A 19,784-nucleotide genomic window follows, 5' to 3' on the forward strand; every position below is an offset into this window, starting at 1 on the left:
AAATCATCAAGTCTCTACATGTTGTGTCTGATGCTTAGCAAGGAGTTCATCAGAAGAAGTGTGCGTTTGTTTTCCCTGCGTGTATGTGTGTGTGTGGATCCTGACATTAGCCATTGTTGAAACCAGTCAGGCGTTAGCTGAACGTGAGGAGTGAGGGGGTCAGTCCAGGTCAGATGCAAGACCCTGTGGCTAATACTGGCATCACCTTACGCATTACCACCGATTGACGATAATATCTAAACATGACCTGTGACATGACCCCCAACTAAACCGGCATTATGTCCATGAGCGGGACTTAAATCCTCCAACCCAAATCTGGGACGGAAGCCAAGTCTTATGGCTTTGACTTATTTCTGTATCCTTCAATTAATTTAACCAAATACAGCTGGAGACTATTTCAGACTACGCTTTCTTCTTCTTTATTTTTAACTTCATATATAATCTCACAGCTGAGTCATGCATCGCGTTAAACAGATCTTTACAGCTCTCTCTGCCTTACTTTCATTTCCCTGCAGGAACAGACACTTTCCTTGCTTAATTTATCTGTCAGCGAGAAAGACGAGCAGGAGATGACATGCTCTAAAGAGAGTTTACTGCTGACAGTTCCTCTGCATCTGTTAGGGCAGTGTGTGCAATATCAAAGAAAAGTAGGGATTACTGGTTAAACAGGATGAACAGATAATTACAACCGGCATTAAGAAAGAAATGATGTATAGCAAGGGGTGTCGAACTCAATCCCAAAGGTGGCCTGATTGATGTTGTCACAACACGATCTGGAGTTTATAAACCATGCGTTTGTGTTTTCTCGTCTGGACAATTATAACAGTTTATTTTCATGTCTTAACAAGAAGGATCTGTCTCGCCTGCAGTTAATACAAAACTCTGCAGCGAGAATTCTGACCTGCTCTAGTAGAAGAACTCACATTTCCCCGACCTTTAAAACTCTTCACTGGCTTCCAGTTTCTTTCAGGATCAACTTCAAAATTCTGGTTCTTACTTTCAGATCTATTCATGGTCAGACTCCTCCTTATATCAGAGGATGTATGGAGGATCAGTAATCCTCTCCTTCGGTTTTACAGTTATTGATTGTCTGTCACATTAGCTTTGATTAAAAACTGATATCTTTATGTGACAATATCAACTACAACATTTATCTACTTTGATTTTAAGTCAACCATCTAGTTTGCCACTTAGAAAGACTTGGTGATATTGATAAATAAACAACAAGCAGTTAGATTTCACAGAAATATGCTGACGGCAATTCTTAACATGAATTAATTTGTTTTAAATGCATTTAATAGTTTTCCAATAACTAAGATCTATGATATAATAGTTGTTTAGTGTCTCTTGCAGCAGTAGCTGAGTAATGAGGCAGCGCTAGCAGTTCCTTGCTAGCTATGATAGTATTTTTTTTCATTGTAAAATACTGTGTTTCAGCTGTGGCAGTATTTCTATGAGTGAAAAGTTAAGTTTATTAATGTTTGACTGCATTTTATCTGTCAGACAATATCAGCTGTGTTGTGTTGTTTACTCATTAAAGTGCATCATTTTCAGTTATTAGCACGATAGCTGGAGTAGCATCTAAGCTGTAGTAGCTGTGTTAGCATTTTGACTTTCTAATCATTTTAACAGTGTTTCTAGAAGTAACTTCGATGAAATTTTAGAAATACTAGCATGTGTGTTTGTTAAAGCATCTTAGCATTAGTGTTTTCTCTCTTAGCATAGTGGCATTTGTATCATTTCCACGATTGTATGTTTTCGCTCAGTGTTTGCTATTATTCTGTATTGATTTTTACTTTAAAAACGTTTGAGTTTTTTGGGATTCTTGTGTTTTGACTCGGGGAAAATACAGACTCTTGGTGATAGTATGAAGAAGCAGAATTCCTATTTGCTGTGTCAAGAGTTTAAATCTTTCCAATGAAACTAAAAAAATGTATTAATCCTCACAAGTCTAACGTTATTTTCCTTCTTATGAACAGGACTACCTGGAGTGCATCAGTAAGCAGACTAAAGTCTCCCTTCTAAGCTCTGAAGACAAAGGTTCCTTGTTCGGGAACATCCAGGACATCTACCACTTTAACAGGTAAATATAAGTTGTATTGTTTAATATTTTCTAAAGCTGTTTTAATGTCTTTTGCACTTTTAAATTCAGTTTAATGACAGTGTTGACATTAAAGTTTAACAATGTGAGTCAGGGATTCTCAATCATGGGAATAGATGTTTTGTTTCATTACACAAAAGAAGTATTTAAATTTCCTCTAAACTATCATCTTAAGATCTTGCACTTACTGTAATCCTGAATCTAGATAATTTCAATTTTCAAATATTTGTGTTGTTAAAAATGAACAAGTATTCACTGCATATTAGCTTGGCTGTTACTGGAATCTCTTTACAAGTTGAAGACCAACAAACTCCAAACACCTGTTGATGTTAGACAAGGGCGTAGCAGAGGGAGTCAGGTGTGCATGTGGCCCATGTCTGCATATTTGTCTCTTCCGGCACCAGACCTCAAACATTACTGTGTGTGTGAGTGTGTGTGTGTTTTTGTGTGGATTTTGCTGGTTAGTGTAGCATCAGTCATGGTGGTCTACACAAACACACTTCTTTTTTCCTGCCACCTATTCATTGCTCAGCTGTCCTGGCTGGACAAACTGGCCAGTAAAAGGAAACATTAAAGCGGTTTAAAGTCGCTGCAGTGACCTCATGCTTCAGACATGAGACAATAACAATGAACACTGGTCATTTTTTTTTCACATCGGGGGACCGTCTACGCATTAGTGCACACACACACACACACACACACACACACACACTGACGCAGGAGTCTGTATGAATTCATGGAAGTTCGTTTGTTCTGGAGCAATGCGTGCCCTTTGACCTCATTTCTGTTGTGCTTCTCCTGAAGTTCACACCAGTTGTTTGGAACAATGAATCCGTGATGTGATTTGATTTAAAAAGTCACTAGTTATAAACAATGTGACTACTTCTTAGAAAAGTACCAAAATTGTGTTTTGATTGAAACAACTTATTCTGTGATGTGAAGAAATATTAAGATAAAATAAAACATAAGCAGTCAAAGAAAATTAAAGATGAAGTGCATATATATGTGTAGAAGTGTGTGTATTCATGGGAATAAAAACATCGATAAAATCAGTGGAAGGTAAATGCTATAACGTTGTATATTTTTGTTTTCATGGCGCAATATTTGAATGTGAGCAAGTGGATGCTAACATCATGGTTTTCGTCCCAGGGACTTGCTTCACGATCTGGAGAAGTGTAACGCCGACCCTGTGGCCATCGCTGAGTGTTTTGTCTCCAAGGTAAACACGAGTCTTCTTCCTACCCTCTCCAACTTCTTACGTTACCTCTCTGACTTTAAATGCTACTACTTGTGGGGTCGAGAAAAAGACGAAAGAATTAAAGTGTTGTATATAGGGTTGTGAGAAAAAACATTGGTGGTGCTTTGACCATAGTTCTTTAATAGTTTATAGTTTAATAAAGTGTGTATAATATGAAAGATTCTTAATAGTTCTTTAATATATTTTTATTTCAAATGAACATGCAAGTATCCAGAGTGTTTGTTCATTATGATGTTGCAATTATACTTCCAGCTGCTAGATGGCAGCAGTCATTACGTCCTCAGCAGCTCAAAGGGAAATCCTGGCGATGACTGAGGACAAGAGGATACAGTCGAACCCAGCAGCTTTTAAATCTGATGATTGGAAATAATTTGGCTTCTAGATCTATAATAGATCTAAACCTGAAAAGAGAGGATATCATTAAGTGAATCAAAATATATTGTATCGGATCATCATGAGCTGATTATATCGGATTAGTGTGTATCTCTAAGCCCTAGTTGTTACAGTATATAAGTAAGTAAGTAAGTAATTTTTATTTGTATAGCGCTTTTCCAGACCAGGGTCACAAAGCGCTTAAACAATCAAAAACAATATTCAATAAAGTATATACTTTAAAGATCAAGATAAACCTGATAACACAACAGGAGTTCCAGAAAATCAAGGAAAAGCCTGAACAAATAAAAACGTCTTAAGATGTTTCTTAAAAGAGTCAGTATGTAGTGTGTTCCAGTTTTCAAGAGTTCCAGAGTATAACTTTCCCAAAAATGTTTTCGGCCTCTTTGCCTCTGTCAGCAAGAGATGTAGATAATTGCTGTCTCAACCAGAAAAACACTGCTTGGCGACTCTAAAGTAGTCTCTGGCGCATCTTTCTGTCGGCTCCAAGCTCCTGGGATTTGTGTGATTTTCATAATTGGATGACATTTTATCACTTCTTCTTAACACCGGACTGTAATGACAACAACATTCTTACTGTTGGACTATTTAACCAGTGCTACGCTGAACACGTCTCTGGCTGCTTAGCAGTCAAATTAGCATAGCATTCCCAGATATCACCGTGGAATTAGGTTCGCAAAACAAGACAAGTATACATGGGTATAGTTGTTGTGTGGTTTGGCTGGGGGATGAATTGGATTTGAGCCAGATAAGAGTAAAGCTTTGCCGCTATTTAAAGTCCGAATCACATCCTTCCGACCGCCTGGAGCCGCAGGAGTCTGATTTCCATCTAATGTGAGTGATACTGGAGTTTGCAGAGGGTTATTACAGCATTACCACTGTTTTCACAGAAGGAACTGTTAACAAGCTTCCTGTACACACACACACACACAACACACACACAACACACCTTGGCTTAATGACAACATGCAGACAATCTTTACTTTACTGCCTGGCAACGTTGTTACGCAAACATTTCTGCATGTAGAGATAATAGAAGTTGTTAAAGTGCACTTAAGCGGTGCAAGGTTAATGATGTTAAATAACTTTTAATACACATTCAAAGTGGGACTAACAAGTCATAACAAGAGTGTCAAAATAAACAGGGACAAAAGGGCAGATTCCAGATTGAGTTTTTATAAGCAGGACGAGTGTGTGTGTGTGTGTGTGTGTGTGTGTGTGGCCAACTCATTTAACTGGTCACTTCTGGTAAAGCCTCCCCTTCCTATTGTTGCAGCAGTTGCTAGGATTTGGAAAAAAAAAAAGTTCTAAAACTCAGACAGTGCTTGAGCCACCAGGAATCTCATTATTTCTTAAAAACATATTCCTCCTCTCAGATATATAAACCTCCACTCCAAGTCAGACCTGCTCAGCGTGTCGAGTCAGCGCTTTGAGAGTTTTTATCAGTCGTTACACGCTGACGGAAGCACAAAGAGAGTCATTACCAGAACCTCTTTCTGCGGTGATCACTTGTTACCTGGTGACTCACCGGCTGCTTCAACCAAAAAAAAGGATTTGGATTTAAGTTGTTGTTTTTTTTTAGTTAGAGAAGCTTCAATTGATACCCATCGTTTTACAATATATTTGAGGTTCATCCGAGATTCATTTATATCGGAGTGTATTATAGATCCCGCTGGTTTGAAGGTTTCCAAGATATTGTGTGTTTGGCACAAGTTTTCCTTCCAAACGCCGACGAGCTGCATGTACATTATCTTGTGGTCAGTGGGTCTGGTTTTAACTGTGTGTGTGTGTGTGTGTGTGTGTGTGTGTGTGTGTGTGTGTGTGTGTGTGTGTGTGTGTGTGTGTGTGTGTGTGTGTGTGTGTGTGTGTGTGTGTGTGTGTGTGTGTGTGTGTGTGTGTGTGTGTGTGTGTGTGTGTGTGTGTGTGTGGCATCAGGAATCGATGGCGGCACATCTGGTTGTGTTTAGCTCTGGTCTGTGGAGCAGACTGCTGGAGACGAGGAGAAGAACTCTGCTCTTCAATTTAGATCAGTTCCCACGGAGCACCTCAAGGCCGACGGATCATCATGTCGGCCGCCTGCTTGAGGATAAAGACGTTTATTGTCATAGGTTACAAATTTAAAGCATGTGCATCAACATAAACACTAATAGCAAGAGACCCACACGTACACACAAATGTGTGTATTTACGATGTGGCTTTAAAGATGGTTGTCAGTATACAGTATCTCCCAAAATGTTTATGGACACAAGTGGATTCCAATTAGACTTTGGGTTACACAACCACAAAGAGGATTTATGTGGAGGTTCAACGGAGATTAAGGGGTGACGGGAACAAATGAAGCCGTTTTAAAACTTTAAAATGTTCAAGTCAACTGTGATTTATATTGAGTAGTTTGTGGGAGTTTAAGTTAAACAGAGTATTCAGAGTCAATAAGAGAAAGCAGGATGAGACCTACTTACCCTTTTTCATACCTGAATGAAAGTCCATCTAGTAGAAAAATACTGTTTGGGAAATGAGAAAATTAATTAATTAAAAAAAAATATATATATATACATATATATATATATATATATATATATATATATATATATATATATATATATATATATATATATATATATATATATATATATATAATGAGAATCTAAAGCCGGTAATTTTGTGCATTGGAACAATCAAAATTGGAAAAAAGTTAATTACATTTTTTTATTGGAAGTTTAGAATTGTATTAGGTAAGTTCAGTAAAATACAATGAAGTAAGATATGATTTTAATAATTATGTAACTTTAATTATCACTCTACTCACCTAATACATTATATGCAGAAACGTACCATTATAAACTCGATTAAACCTAACTTTTTTCAACTTTTAATTGTTTCACTTCATATGGATACATAGCATTAATAAACAGAAAAATACATTTTTATTTATAAACCTTTGTGTTATGTCAGGTTCATGGTGTCCCGCAGGCCTGAAAACAAATATGTTTGTGGTATCCCTTGTGTTGTCTCTGGGTCATGGTGACCCGAAAGGCCAGAAAACAAATGTGTTTGTGGTATCCCTTGTGTTGTCTCTGGGTCATAGTGACCCGAAAGGCCAGAAAACAAATGTGTTTCTGGTATCCCTTGTGATTTCTTTGGCCTTCGGGTCACCTTGACCATGAGATAACACAAGAGTTTAATGGATAATAGTCATTTTGAACCTAAATGTTTTTAAATCATTTGTCTCAAACATGAAAGTCATTAGGAAGCAGATGTTTTATGGTGATGTTTACAGATGTTCAAGGCGGTTTATTGGATTACAATAAATACTTGAGCGCAGGTTTGAACAGGTTCAAACAGGTTGGAAATACGTAAATAGGCCTCATATTTACTTTCGAAGCAGGTCACCGTCCGACCGCACTTTGTATAACATAAGTTTTTCATCATGAACTGATCGAGTCATTTTGTGACTTCCAGAGCGAAGAGTTCCACATCTACACGCAGTACTGCACCAACTATCCCAGGTAAGACTCCTCGTCAGGGTTTTTGTATCCATTTCTTCCCAAACAATCCTCCATCCTGACCTCATCCCTGCTTCACCGTCTTCCCAGCGTCTCACATAACGTCCGGGTTGTCACCGTCTTACCTTCTCAGACGCGCTGACACGTTCTACAGAAACTACATCAGCGCGAGTCAAAGAGTCTAGAAGCAGTTTTGCCTCAGGGTGTCGTCGTCTCCCCCTCCTTCTCCACACTTCATTCTTTTATTCATCAGCTATGGACGGGGATACATCTCACCTGCTGACAGACGTGGGCATTTCACTTGTCGCTCTATCGGGTCTAACGTTTTTATTCCTCTTTGTATGAGGGCAGCGTGGTGTGAATTACTGAAATGTGAGGCTCTAGTGTACAAATGTGGCTTTTCCTCTGGCGTCAACATCTTAAACTCAAGTTCTTTTTCTTTCTGGGTGATGATGTTGGCCATCAAAGAGATGTCAGACACACTATCAATGTGTCATCAGAATATTGAACGATTGAATTTAACATTTCAAATATGAGTTCATGTATTTTTTTCACATAGAGTATTCTAATTTTAATTCTAATTATTCAAAAATCAATGTTTTATATTCAATATTTTTGAAATATTCAATATAAAAATGTTGCTATAATTGGGACATTTTTATATTGATTGAGAGACCAAGATTAATCATTTTGATATCTCCAATCATTAGAATAAAAAAAGAAAATGTAACAATTAAATATATGATTTTATGCTTTAAAAATATTCCAATGAAATAAAAATTAGGAGGTTTAACATTTGAAATGTTCAAATCAGCCATTCAATAGTCTGATGTCCATTGTTTACTTCTAAAGAGATATATGTTACATATTGTGTAGTTCTGTTATTGGGATGTACAGGATGGCCTTTACCACACAAATATACACTTTGTGTACTATAACTGTGTGTGTGTCAGAAATCATCTCCTACGAGCTGTGAACTACTGAGACGTGCAACTTCAAAGTAAATATCTAAAGTATTCAATATATGGTGTTTATCAAGAAAATCTAAAGGCTCTAGTACGAGTCTTAGATGCCAAAGCTTGCTATCTTATCCAAACAAGAAGGATCTGTCTCGCCTGCAGTTGATACAAAAAACTCTGTAGCGAGAATTCTGACCTGCTCTAGTAGAAGAACTCACATTTCTCCGATCCTTAAAATTCTTCACTGGCTCCGAGTTTCTTTCAGGATCAACTTTAAAATTCTGGTTCTTACTTCCAGAGCTATTCATGGTCAGGGTCGACTTTACTTTACTTATTGTTTTTGATTGTTCTAGCGCTTTGTGACCCTGGTCTAGAAAGGCGTCCAGCAAAGTCACTCATGAACAAGGCCTACATTTTTTGTGCGCATCAGGAAGCGGCAAACATCCCCTATTCAGCTGTTTAGGACGCACCAGCTCCCTCTTCCACACAACAGCTGGTGACCCCCCTCAAGGTCGCGCACACGACAACACACACATGTGAGATGATCACACTCGCAAACACACACACAGATGCATCGTGGTCATGCTGAGCTCCGAGGTCGGGTTTCCTGTAGAACAATGCGAGGCCTGTGCGGCGCTGCGGTGGAATTCAGACGTCGCAGACGTGAACACATGTGTGCGTCTGTGCGCTTCCTTCGTCATTTTCATCTTTACACACTTTGTAAAGTCTTTGCCGCGGACACATGGAAGTGATTGATTGTGTACTTTTGAAAGACCTCCAGGCAGGTTAATGAAGGTCATCTTCATCTGTCAGCTTCCATCGTCAACTCGTCTGAGCTCAGACGAGCGTCGTCTTCACTCTTTCTGCCTCCACAGGTCCGTGGCGGTGCTCACCGAGTGCATGAGGAACAAGGCGTTGGCCAAGTTTTTCCGCGAGCGGCAGGAATCTCTGCGACACTCCCTGCCTCTGGGCTCCTACCTGCTGAAGCCGGTGCAGAGGATCCTCAAGTATCATCTTCTGCTGCATGTATGTGGAGACACAGACACACACCAGCCGTCACACAAGACCAACACACACGTTATATTTATGTTACCACAGCGTCTAGAGAGCGACAGCAGTCTCCAACAGTGGAGCCAAATGTTTGGACATATGGTTCTCTGTGTGTTTGTTCTAGTGTGTGTGTGTGTGTATGTTGGGGGGAATTTTTCTTTTCACAACAAACACATGAAGAGGGTTTCTAAGATTACTCTCATGAATGTGTTCATTTGAGATCTTTGGACATAACATTATGACCACTGGATTAAAACTCTGGATCAAGGGTCACCAACGGTTTTGAATCTGTCTGATAATTACCTCGAACAAGGAGGTCATAGGATTTATCTTTTTTTGGTCCGTCAATAAGTAACATAAGTCAAAGTAAAATCAGTCAAATCTCATCAGTTTGTATGGCTTTGTATCACCAAGACCATCGGAATATTGAACTGTTGAATTTTAAATGTTGTTGTTTTTTTTAATATTATTTCTGGTTTCTAAGGATTTTATTATGTATTCATTGAATTATGGTTTCAATAATTTGTATCTTGAAACGTTGATATTCTTTTCTTTTTTTTTATGATTGAACCAAAGAATTACTTTCGATAAGAACATATTTATTTTAATATTCTGATGGCCATGGTGTACTTCAATACGGATAGGCGTTAAATATTGTGTGGTTCTGTTAATAGTAAATTAATCTGTAAATGTACAGGATGGCCTTGAACACACAAACATACAGACTGTACCGTTACTGTGTTTTTATTACAAAACTCTGCAGCGAGAATTTTGACCTGCTCTAGTAGAAGAACTCACATTTCCCCGATCCTTAAAACTGTTCACTGGCTATCTCTACACATAGTTTGATATTCTTATTACAATAATTAAAAGAAACATCTAAAGTCAATGTTTTTTAATTTGTGAAGTGTTGGTATAATAGTGCATTTTTATATTGGATTTACAAGCCATTATCTAAAAAAAAATATATATTTTTGAATCATTAAAAAAAAAAGTCAAATAAAATCGTTTAATAAATGATTGAATTCAATTATTTAAAAAATTAAATTAAATGTTTAAAAAAACAAAAACATTCCAATAATAATAAAGTTTTAGAATCATCAATAAGACAGAAAAAACAAATGACTTAAATAATAGACTTTCATGGGATTATGGTAAGAAACTGTGTTTTGATTATTGTTTGGACAGAATTTATTTGACGAATCATCATATAAAACTATCACCAGTGGTGTGTGTTGTGTTTAACGTTGTGGTCTGGTGTGTGGTGTGTGCAGGAGATAGCGAACCACATGGAGAAGGACACGGAGACGTTCGAGGTGGTGCAGGAGGCCATCGACACCATGCAGAGGGTGGCCTGGCACATCAATGACATGAAGAGGAAGCACGAGCACGCCGTCAGACTTCAGGTGCTGAAATGACACCAACATTTACCCGCGTTCGTTCCTTCCGAGGGCGAGGAAACGGAGTATTTGGAAAGTTTTTAACAGCTCCAACGCTGATCCTTCCTCCACCTCTTCTTACACGAGTCCCACACACGATCTTTCCAGTCGCAAATGACAAGGTTGCGTAAGGAGAAGACATGAAAGCAGAAGCTTGTTGCTTTTATCAGCTGGAAGGCGGGATGAGCAGATGGATTTAGGAATGCTGCAGGAGTGAAAACAGAGCAGTGGAGCTATTGAATCATTGTTTTTCTTTTTGATCGGTTGTGTAACTTTTCATTTTTTTGTTGCATTTAAAAGTATATATTTTTATTTTTAAATGTGAAAGTAGAACGAGCAACAGGTGGTAATGGGCCGTTTGTTTGATAAAAACCCTCTATGACTGTGATATAATTACAAAGGTTTCAATAAACAACAGTACAAAAAGTCAAATATTAAAACTCTCCTAAAGGAAGAAGTAGTTCAGATGAGTCATTGTTAATTATAAAACTCTACCCCCAAGAAAGATTAGTATATGAAGGAAAGAAAAAGGGAGAAAGTCTGACAAGTTCTCTCCTGTCCCATCTTGGCGAAAAAGAGGTTACAAGAGCGGAGTCCCTTATGACATAATAATGGCTTCACTCCTCCTCCAGCCAGCTGTAACTGTCCCTGCTTTGTTCATACAACGAGTCCCTTGGAGGTGGAGACTTCCAGTGATTGAAGACACGCGGTGACAAACATCAAAGCTTGGCCAATTACAAAAGTGGTTATAGTAAACAAGATTTAATCTCCGGAAAAAAGTGTTTTCAGTGGGCGAGGCATAAGATCATTCTCTAATGTAAATATTTAAATGAAAAGAGAGTTACAAACTGATGATACAATAGAGTCCAACATTTATTTAGGACACACTTAAATCCACAAATTAGTTTACCTTTTTATTGATGTTTTGTGTTGTGTTTTGTTGTTTTGCAGGAGATCCAGAGCCTGCTGACGAACTGGAAAGGTCCAGATCTGACCGGCTACGGGGAGCTGGTTTTGGAAGGAACCTTTCGTCTTCAGCGCGCGAAGAACGAGAGAACGCTCTTCCTGTTCGACAAGCTTCTTCTGGTCACGAAGAAACGGGAAGAAACCTACACGTACAAGGCTCACATTCTGGTCAGTGTCGGCCGATAATATCCACCAAAAGTTGTCATTGTGGGTCGGCGCTGACGAGGTTCTCTCCTCCTGCAGTGCTGCAACCTGATGCTGGTGGAGGTCATTCCAAAAGAGCCACTCAGCTTCAGTGTTTTCCACTACAAGAATCCCAAATTACAGCACACGGTCCAGGTACGTAAAAAACATTCAACGCTTTGACCTTTGAGAAGAACGGTCGTAAAGCCTGATGATTACTTGCAGGCGTCTCAGGCGGTTGTTCAGACACGTTGAGTTATTGTTCGGGAGATAATCTGCGTGATGTAAGCAAAAAGGATGGGTCCAAAAATTGTTATGGTTTGATCCTGCAGCTGCGACTTTTCCGAAGTGCGTGTCTGATATTGTCTCGCTCTGTCCTCAGGCCAAATCCCAGCAAGACAAACGCATGTGGATCCTGCACCTTAAGAGACTCATACTTGAAAACCATCCGGCTAAGATCCCTGCCAAGGTGAGACGGACCGACGGTTTCCTCTCTGATCACTAATAGCATAAACACAGACTGTTTTGGATGTGAGGTGGAACTCTAAATCCTTCCCCTCCACTTTCTTTTCGACATCTTGTCTAACTTGAATAGTTGAATAGCATCTTTTATCTTTTCAGTCTTCCAAACCATTCAAGCTCCTCTTCGCTTTCATTGTTTCATTGTTGTTCATTGTACACCTTTATTATTTATTCTTAAAAATGGGGATTAAAGTGATCTTTTAAATTAAACTCAATCATATAAGGGACCAAAATCTTTAAGGAATTGCGGTCTGGGGTCAAACTAAATATGTATTTACTTAACTGTCTATAACAGGAATTACTAATGTGATGTTCTATTTGTATTTTTATATGAACATGAATGCTAATTACTTTTTGAACATCCGGCAGACCATATAAAATGACTTGGTTTGGCATTAAGATGACAACTTCCTTTTTAAAATGATCATATTATTGAATTAAGAACATTACAGCCACATACCCTTCAAGCTATATAAGTACAGAGTATTATATTATAATTATTATAATTATTATTTTAGGTTATTTTTCAACTATGTTTATCAATGTAAAGTATATCAAATAATGATTTAACAATTCAATTTTATTTAAAGTGTTTAAGGTAGATAAGACTTTATTAAAGAAAAGAAAAGCCCTTCTGAGCAACTCGACAAGGAGTATATCACAGCGTGACAGTGGTGAGGAAAAACGTCCTTATAGAAGGCAGAAACCTCAAGCAGAACAAGACTCGGGGTTGATAGCCTCCTGCTGAGACCGGCTGGGAGGATGGATGGAGAAAAGAGTGATAGACAAGAGGAGAGTATAGAGTAGGACAAAAGAGTCCATAGATGGTCATCACCATTTTAAATGATGACGTTTAAATATATAACTTTTTTTTATTTTTTATTATTATAACTTTTATTTACCTAGGGATAGAAAAATGTAGTCATTCCTTTACACATTTTTCATAAAAAGCTGCTTTTATAAAGTTTCTATGGTTTACCACGTCATACTGGACTAAAACTAAACCGCTTTGGCGCGATCATGTGGTAGAGTTGTGAACTGCATCTAATCTGTTTCCTGTACCTTGAATTTATAGGCCAAACAAGCCATTCTGGAGATGGACGCAATGCGTAAGTTTTATTGTATAACTCAATATATATATATGTACAGTATGAGGATTATATTTAATTAATTGAATTTTCATCTCCAGATCATCCTGGATTTCACTACAGTCCGGATGTTAACAAGAAGGATTCCCCACAAACAAAAGAAGGTCCAAGTCCAAGAAGAGGACGCAGGAAAGGTAGAATGAAGTGAATATCAAATGTTTTTTCAACACGTTAATAATTGTTCCTCTTTTACAGAACCACTTTCCAAATTGTTGAAGAATGCGAAGCAGGGTGTGACCACCAGTGAGAGTGAAAAGGTGAGAGTTGTGTATCTTAAGTACTGCTGTTAGGAAAATACTTTGTTGTTTATTGATTATTCAATTTTAAACTGCAGCGTTCGAGTCTGGGCGTGTCCCTCCTCTCGCCAGTGTCCCAGCTGGCTTTGGGCACCATCGGCCGGAGTCGCAGTCTCATCAACCAATCACAGGAGTCCCTGGACCCTGGAGATCACTTCAGTGACAGAGAGGAAGTGGACGGACAACACCCTCAGGACGCAGATGATGAGGACGACGGTGGCCGGGTTGGTTCAGATGGATGTCTTGGTTGGCGTTTCACGTTTGCTCATGGTTTGTTGATTCTGCCTTCAGGCCGGTGGGAAAAGGTTGCGAGTTCCTGGCAAAAGCAGTCGGAAGAGGTTGAACCCTCAAGCTTCCGTGGACAGTATAGAGCAGTGGAAGTCCTTCAACATGAGTCCTTCGGATCTACAGGTACAACAGAGGAGCGTAGCATGTGTCATAGTAGTATAAAAATAAATCAATACACTTCAATATCAAAATATTTTTTAAAGATAGCATATTGATATTTAACAGCCTTATATCGATTAAAAGTAAATCAATTTATATATCCTTAAAATATTTGTTTTTTTGAATAATATTCTTTTTTTATAATTGTTTTTATAGTTTAATTTTAAATAAATTGTGTTGAAATTAAAATTCAAATAATTTCATTTTCTACTCTGACAGCATTTTTTCATTTTTGTGTTGCAATTAGACCACTAGATGGCAGCAGTCATTACATCATCCACAGCTAAAAAAAAATGTGAAAAAGCGATGACTGAGGACAAGAGGATACAGTTGACAACAGCAGCTTTTAAAGCTAATCTTTTGACACATTTTGGTTTCAAAACAAATGAAAGCAGTTACGACTTCATCAAGAGTCATGTGGTCAGTAAATTCTGCAACACCAGAGTCAAGTACTCGACAATACTACAAATATATCCTTGTTGTTACAGCGTCACAGTATATCGTACTGTTGTATCGTCATATGTATCTCCAGATTCTGGCCCATACACACCCCTGACGTGCACATAATGGTGACTAAACTGGATGTTTCTTCCTCTCAGAGAGCCAGAGAATCTCTGATGAAGGACGGGAGCCACCATCCACCTCTGGTCAGGACCCCCCGTGTGATCGAGGAGCCGCCAGACTCCCCTGTTCCCTCCACAGCGAGGACACAAAGAGAGAACTCTGTGAGGAACATCTGGGCCGACCACCGGGCCCGCCGGGCCATGTTCCCCACCAGACAACGAACGGTGCAGCCGGACGACGACGAAGACATCTACCAGATGTTTGTTCCTACAGAGGAAAGCAGACAAGAACCTGAGGTGTCCTCAGAAAGGCCGGAGGACGCTTCCTTGTCGCCCAGGACCGCCCGTCCATGCAGCTGGCACGTGGAGCAGCTGCCCACGGTGCAGGTGGACCCCCCACCCAGTGCTGGCAGAGTCCTCCGCAGGGCCAGCAGTGCAGGGGAGAAGACCACGGAGGCCCTTCAGAGTCCTGATGAGCCTGGTCACATCCTGGAAGTTATTCACACCGAGTCGTCCAGCAACGACATATCTGGATCTTCTTCTGCCGAGCAGCTGACGTTGGATGACATCGAAAATGTGTACGACAACATCAGCTACGAGGACCTGAAGAATATGGGTCTGGTCAGAAGAGACCTGGAGGACCTCCACCAGGAATCGGACGTTCAGGAGTCACAAACCCGACCAGCGATGCAGAACACTCAAGAACTCAGAAACAACTCGAACACTTGCTTAGAGTCAACACAAGGGGAGCGTCAGGCGGAGACTTGCGAGCTCAAGATTGTGGAGGACAACATCTACGATACCATTTGCTTTCAAGAGCCACTCTCAGCTGAGCTCAGAGAAGTTAAACCGGAGAGAAACAGCTTGATGGCCTCTGACCCAGATCTGACAGGCAGCATCAAACGGTTCGTGTCTGAAGAAAGCCTCCGATTCGGGGACGAGGACATCTCATCGCATCCAGAACCGGACTACTCTTCCTCGTCCGCCTCCGAGGTATTCTCCAAACGCTCCCAAAAAGGGGACCAGATGTCAGAAGAAGTAGATGAAATCTGGAACGACTTAGAAAACTACATCAAGGTCAACGAGAAGAAAGTCGATCGACTGCCTGCGGCATTCCCGGTGAACGCCGGCGAGTCTCCCAAGAGGACGGCGGCCTCGGTCAAAAACATGCGCGCCAAGAGTCTCCCGGAAGTGAGTTTCCAAGCAGCACACACTCCGTTGACGAGTCCTGCAGCACTTTACGACACACCGCTGAGGTCCTCGTCGTCCTTCACCATCCCGGTCATCAACCTGCTTCACGGTGAAGACACGGCAGATGATGATGGTCACGCTCCCGTCCGGGCAGAGCCTTCTCCCGGCACCGTCAAGAGCATTCGCAGCAGACTGGCTCGCCTCAGCAGCGGCAGCTTCCGCCTAGAAGACGACGACTTGATAGAACTTCCCCAGAGACACACCCCGACCAAAGAGCACCCCGACCTGCACGGCTTGTTTCCCGGAGAGCTCGCAGGTCTGGACTCCCCGCTGGCGTCTTCCAGCTTGTTGTTGGGCGAGTCCGTGGACTTCCCGCTGGAGTTTATGGACAAGACGAAGAGCCGCGTGTTCCTGATGGCACGACAGTACAGCCAGAAGATCAAGAAGGCCAACCAACTGCTGCGCATGAGGAGCATGGACCCCGGAGACTCGTGCGGTCGGCCCAGAGTGGAGAAGAGGCGCAAGGATCTGGCCGCCATCATGGAGGAGAAGAAACAAGGCGGGGCCGCCATAGGTAACGGACGATTCATGACATGAAGATGTGACAGTGAGATGTTGTGAGCGTTAACAAGAACATGAAAATGTCCTCAACATCTTCATGTGTAGAGCTCACTCATAGGTTTAGCTTCAGAAATAGTTTCCCTAGAGTTTAAGACAGATGTGACAGATGTTACATATGTAGGGTTGAGTACAAAAATTGGAGGTACTGTAAGTGAAAGTGGAAAAAGATGAAACTTTTATGTATTTATTTATTTATTTTATCGCGTGACAATTTGTTAAAAGCATATTATAACATTGGAAAATTTAAGATAATAATAAACATTAGAAAAATATAAGTTAATATTCCCTTTGCTTAAAAGATAATACGTATTGAAAAGTAAATAAAATAAAGGAAATACACTATTAACGTTGATTTTGAAATACATATTTTTAAGGCATTTGCCATTTTTTGTACATGGGCTTTTCTATGCTTATTTAGCAGCCAAAGCACTTTACACTAAGTTACACATTCACACACACAATCACACACTGATGGGAGGAGGCTTAAAAATTAATTAATTAAAATAAATAAAGTAAACTGAGGCTTTCAAATCATATTTTATATTTATCATAATTATTTCATGGTTTATATTTAAATAAAGCGTATACAATAAAATAATCAGATTTTTTAAAAATTACAATTAACATGCAAATGAAGTTTGTTCATTTGAGTGTTGAACATACACGATATCAGCAGTTACTTGAGAAACGATGATGGCCTGCGAGATCCTGGCGATGACTGAGGACAAGAGGATACAGTCGACACCAGCAGCTATTGAAGTTGTTTTCCGAGAAATATTTTGGTTTCTGAACAAGTTAAATCAGTTATGACTTTGTCAAGAGTCACACAATAAATTCTAAAGTCAAGTACTAAGACAATACTACAAATGTATACCTACAGTACCACAATATATCATATCGTTGCCCGTGTATCATGATATTTATCGTATCACCAGCTTCTTGCCAATACACACCCCTATTATGCAGTAACTTCCTTTTCTGTTACACTAATAGTATGTGGAATGTTTTGTTATCCATTTTGTTGTCGATAATATATTTTTAATGAAGATGTGGCCCCGAGCAGGTTCTTAACAGTCTCTCCGTGCTGTGTTCTCTCCGCAGGTGCCAGGATAGCAGAGTACTCTCAGCTGTATGATCAGGTGATATTCAAGGATTCTCCTGGGACGGCGTGCTCCTCGGCACCCCACCACACCCATCCCGGTCTCCCGTCTTCCCCGTCCCTGCCGGAGACCTCGCTGGAGGACGACTGGCTCCACTCCACCTACAGCAACGGCGAGCTGTCCAGCTTCCAGCTGTGCGGCGACCAGATGGTTTCTCCTCGCAAGCTCACCTCCGCCTCTTCCACCCCTTCTTTTCAGTCCCTGCCTCTCTCTGCATCCACCCCTCCTACTCAGAGATGGAGCTCCTGCATGCCTGCACCCAGCGAGAAGGAGGAACATGTGTACAGTACTATTAAGAGACATCCTTCTTTCATTGAGTCTTCTTCTACTCGCTCGCTCGGCTCCGGTCTCACCTGCGCTCAACAATCCACCCAAAGACTCCGAAGTCCCATCCTGAGTCGACAGAGCAGCCTCCCCGAGCGCTCCTCTCCGGGGCAGTCGGATCTCACCTTGCAGGACGGCCAACAGGTGGTGGTCCTGAACCGGGCGTCGGCGCTCAGCATCCTCAGCGCCACGCAGAACTACCTGGCCAACTTCAAGGACAACGGAGAGGACGACGACGACTACGTGGAGATCCGCTCCGAGGACGAAGGCGAGCACGACAGAATCAGCGCCACGTCCGGTCAGGGCTGGCGTCAGGTTCAGTCCCAGAGTCTGCCGTGCACGCCGGTGCGTAAATGTGACCCGCTGCGCTCCATGGATCGGGAGGAGCTGGAGAAGTACCTGTGGAGCGAGTCGCAGCAGAACCAGCCCAACATCGTCCAGTCGCTGAGGGAGAAGTTCCAGTGTCTGAGCTCCAGCAGTTTTGCTTGAAACATCCACATGTTCTTACTCTGACATTTGTGCTAGGATTCATTAATGCAGTTAGAGATGAATTATTTTGTTAATACAGAGGAAGCATGGACCAGTCATAACATTATGACCATCTGCCTTACATGTTTTGGAAGCAAAAATCCCCCAAAAAACCTTGTTTCACAATCCTACCAATAACAGGTGGTCATAATGTTAATAATGATTGCTTCAAATATGGACGCCCACAGTTATAAGCGCTACTAAAAAACCTGCCACTCTCACAAACTTCCATCACTTCTCATGTATTCTATTTTTTGGTCTTAACTTAACTTAGCACTTGTAGTATATGGAACGATTTCAACCTCAGCAATGCTACGATGAGTTTATGTTCACGTCTTAAATTATATTTAATGCTGCGTTCAGGCTCTAGCTATTTTGAACTAGCGGATGAATGGACTTCTCTTAATGGACGCGAGTGGATTCAAGTTTCTCATTGCAGTGTTTTTATCCTCGTCGCGTTATCAACCCGTCTATAAACAAGCAGCTTCACGACTTTGCTACACAAACTAGGTTCACTTTTAACTGCATTTTAGCAACAACAAAAAAATTCAGCTGTGAAAAAGATAGTTCGTTAAAATAGAGCTGTTTAGGTCAACAAAAGAGTAAACTGGTATTTTAGAAACATTGGATCTAATTTTCACCTCTAAGAACAAACTTTTTAACATGTGTCAAGGTCGTCTTCGTATTTTGGATTTTCCTTTTAAGGGCACACAAGGGGAAGTTACATTACAGTACTGTATTGTTTATTAAGCCCTATTGGGGGCCTCACTACTGATTTCTTCACGCAGTGAAAGCCACATCAGAGCGTAGCTATGGATCACAAAAAAAAAAAAAGAAAAACTCAATTACAGGGAGCATTTTATTTATTTTTCTCAAGCGTCCCTGTGACGTCGCCCAATTATCTTGTGCTGGGCTGGGTCCATATCAAGTTGTAAATGAAAGATACAAATATTTATTAAATTATGGTTATATTTTCACTTCAAATTTCCATCAAATACTGTGAATGTGTGTTCTGAAAATAAGTCTTCTTTCCTGCACTGCTTGATATAAGTCACAAAAACACAAGGGAAGCACAATATCGCCACCTACTGTTCAGAAACTCAACAACAAGTTAATGAAGTTTTTTTTTTGT

The 19,784-nt window shown here is 40.4% G+C and overlaps 1 protein-coding gene across 2 annotated transcripts in view; it reads left to right on the forward strand.

The window, feature by feature from the left end:
• The window catches only part of LOC148067397 (pleckstrin homology domain-containing family G member 1), a 45,596-nt gene extending 25,928 nt beyond the window's left edge, over positions 1 to 19,668 (forward strand). For both annotated transcript variants that reach the window (XM_087805560.1, XM_087805559.1), the window contains exons 3-17: positions 1,980 to 2,083; positions 3,251 to 3,320; positions 7,212 to 7,258; positions 9,090 to 9,240; positions 10,539 to 10,670; positions 11,655 to 11,837; positions 11,913 to 12,008; positions 12,235 to 12,321; positions 13,450 to 13,483; positions 13,564 to 13,656; positions 13,718 to 13,779; positions 13,857 to 14,042; positions 14,110 to 14,229; positions 14,865 to 16,593; positions 17,742 to 19,668. In XM_087805560.1, coding sequence (XP_087661686.1) covers positions 1,980 to 2,083; positions 3,251 to 3,320; positions 7,212 to 7,258; positions 9,090 to 9,240; positions 10,539 to 10,670; positions 11,655 to 11,837; positions 11,913 to 12,008; positions 12,235 to 12,321; positions 13,450 to 13,483; positions 13,564 to 13,656; positions 13,718 to 13,779; positions 13,857 to 14,042; positions 14,110 to 14,229; positions 14,865 to 16,593; positions 17,742 to 18,613 — 3,966 coding nt within the window. In that variant the 3' untranslated portion in view covers positions 18,614 to 19,668. The remainder of the gene's footprint in view (positions 1 to 1,979; positions 2,084 to 3,250; positions 3,321 to 7,211; positions 7,259 to 9,089; positions 9,241 to 10,538; positions 10,671 to 11,654; positions 11,838 to 11,912; positions 12,009 to 12,234; positions 12,322 to 13,449; positions 13,484 to 13,563; positions 13,657 to 13,717; positions 13,780 to 13,856; positions 14,043 to 14,109; positions 14,230 to 14,864; positions 16,594 to 17,741) is intronic.
• Positions 19,669 to 19,784: the final 116 nt, after the last annotated feature.

This window comes from Callionymus lyra, chromosome 13 (assembly GCF_982586985.1).
Source record: "Callionymus lyra chromosome 13, fCalLyr1.hap1.1, whole genome shotgun sequence".
In the NCBI taxonomy this organism is placed as follows: Eukaryota; Metazoa; Chordata; class Actinopteri; order Syngnathiformes; family Callionymidae; genus Callionymus; species Callionymus lyra.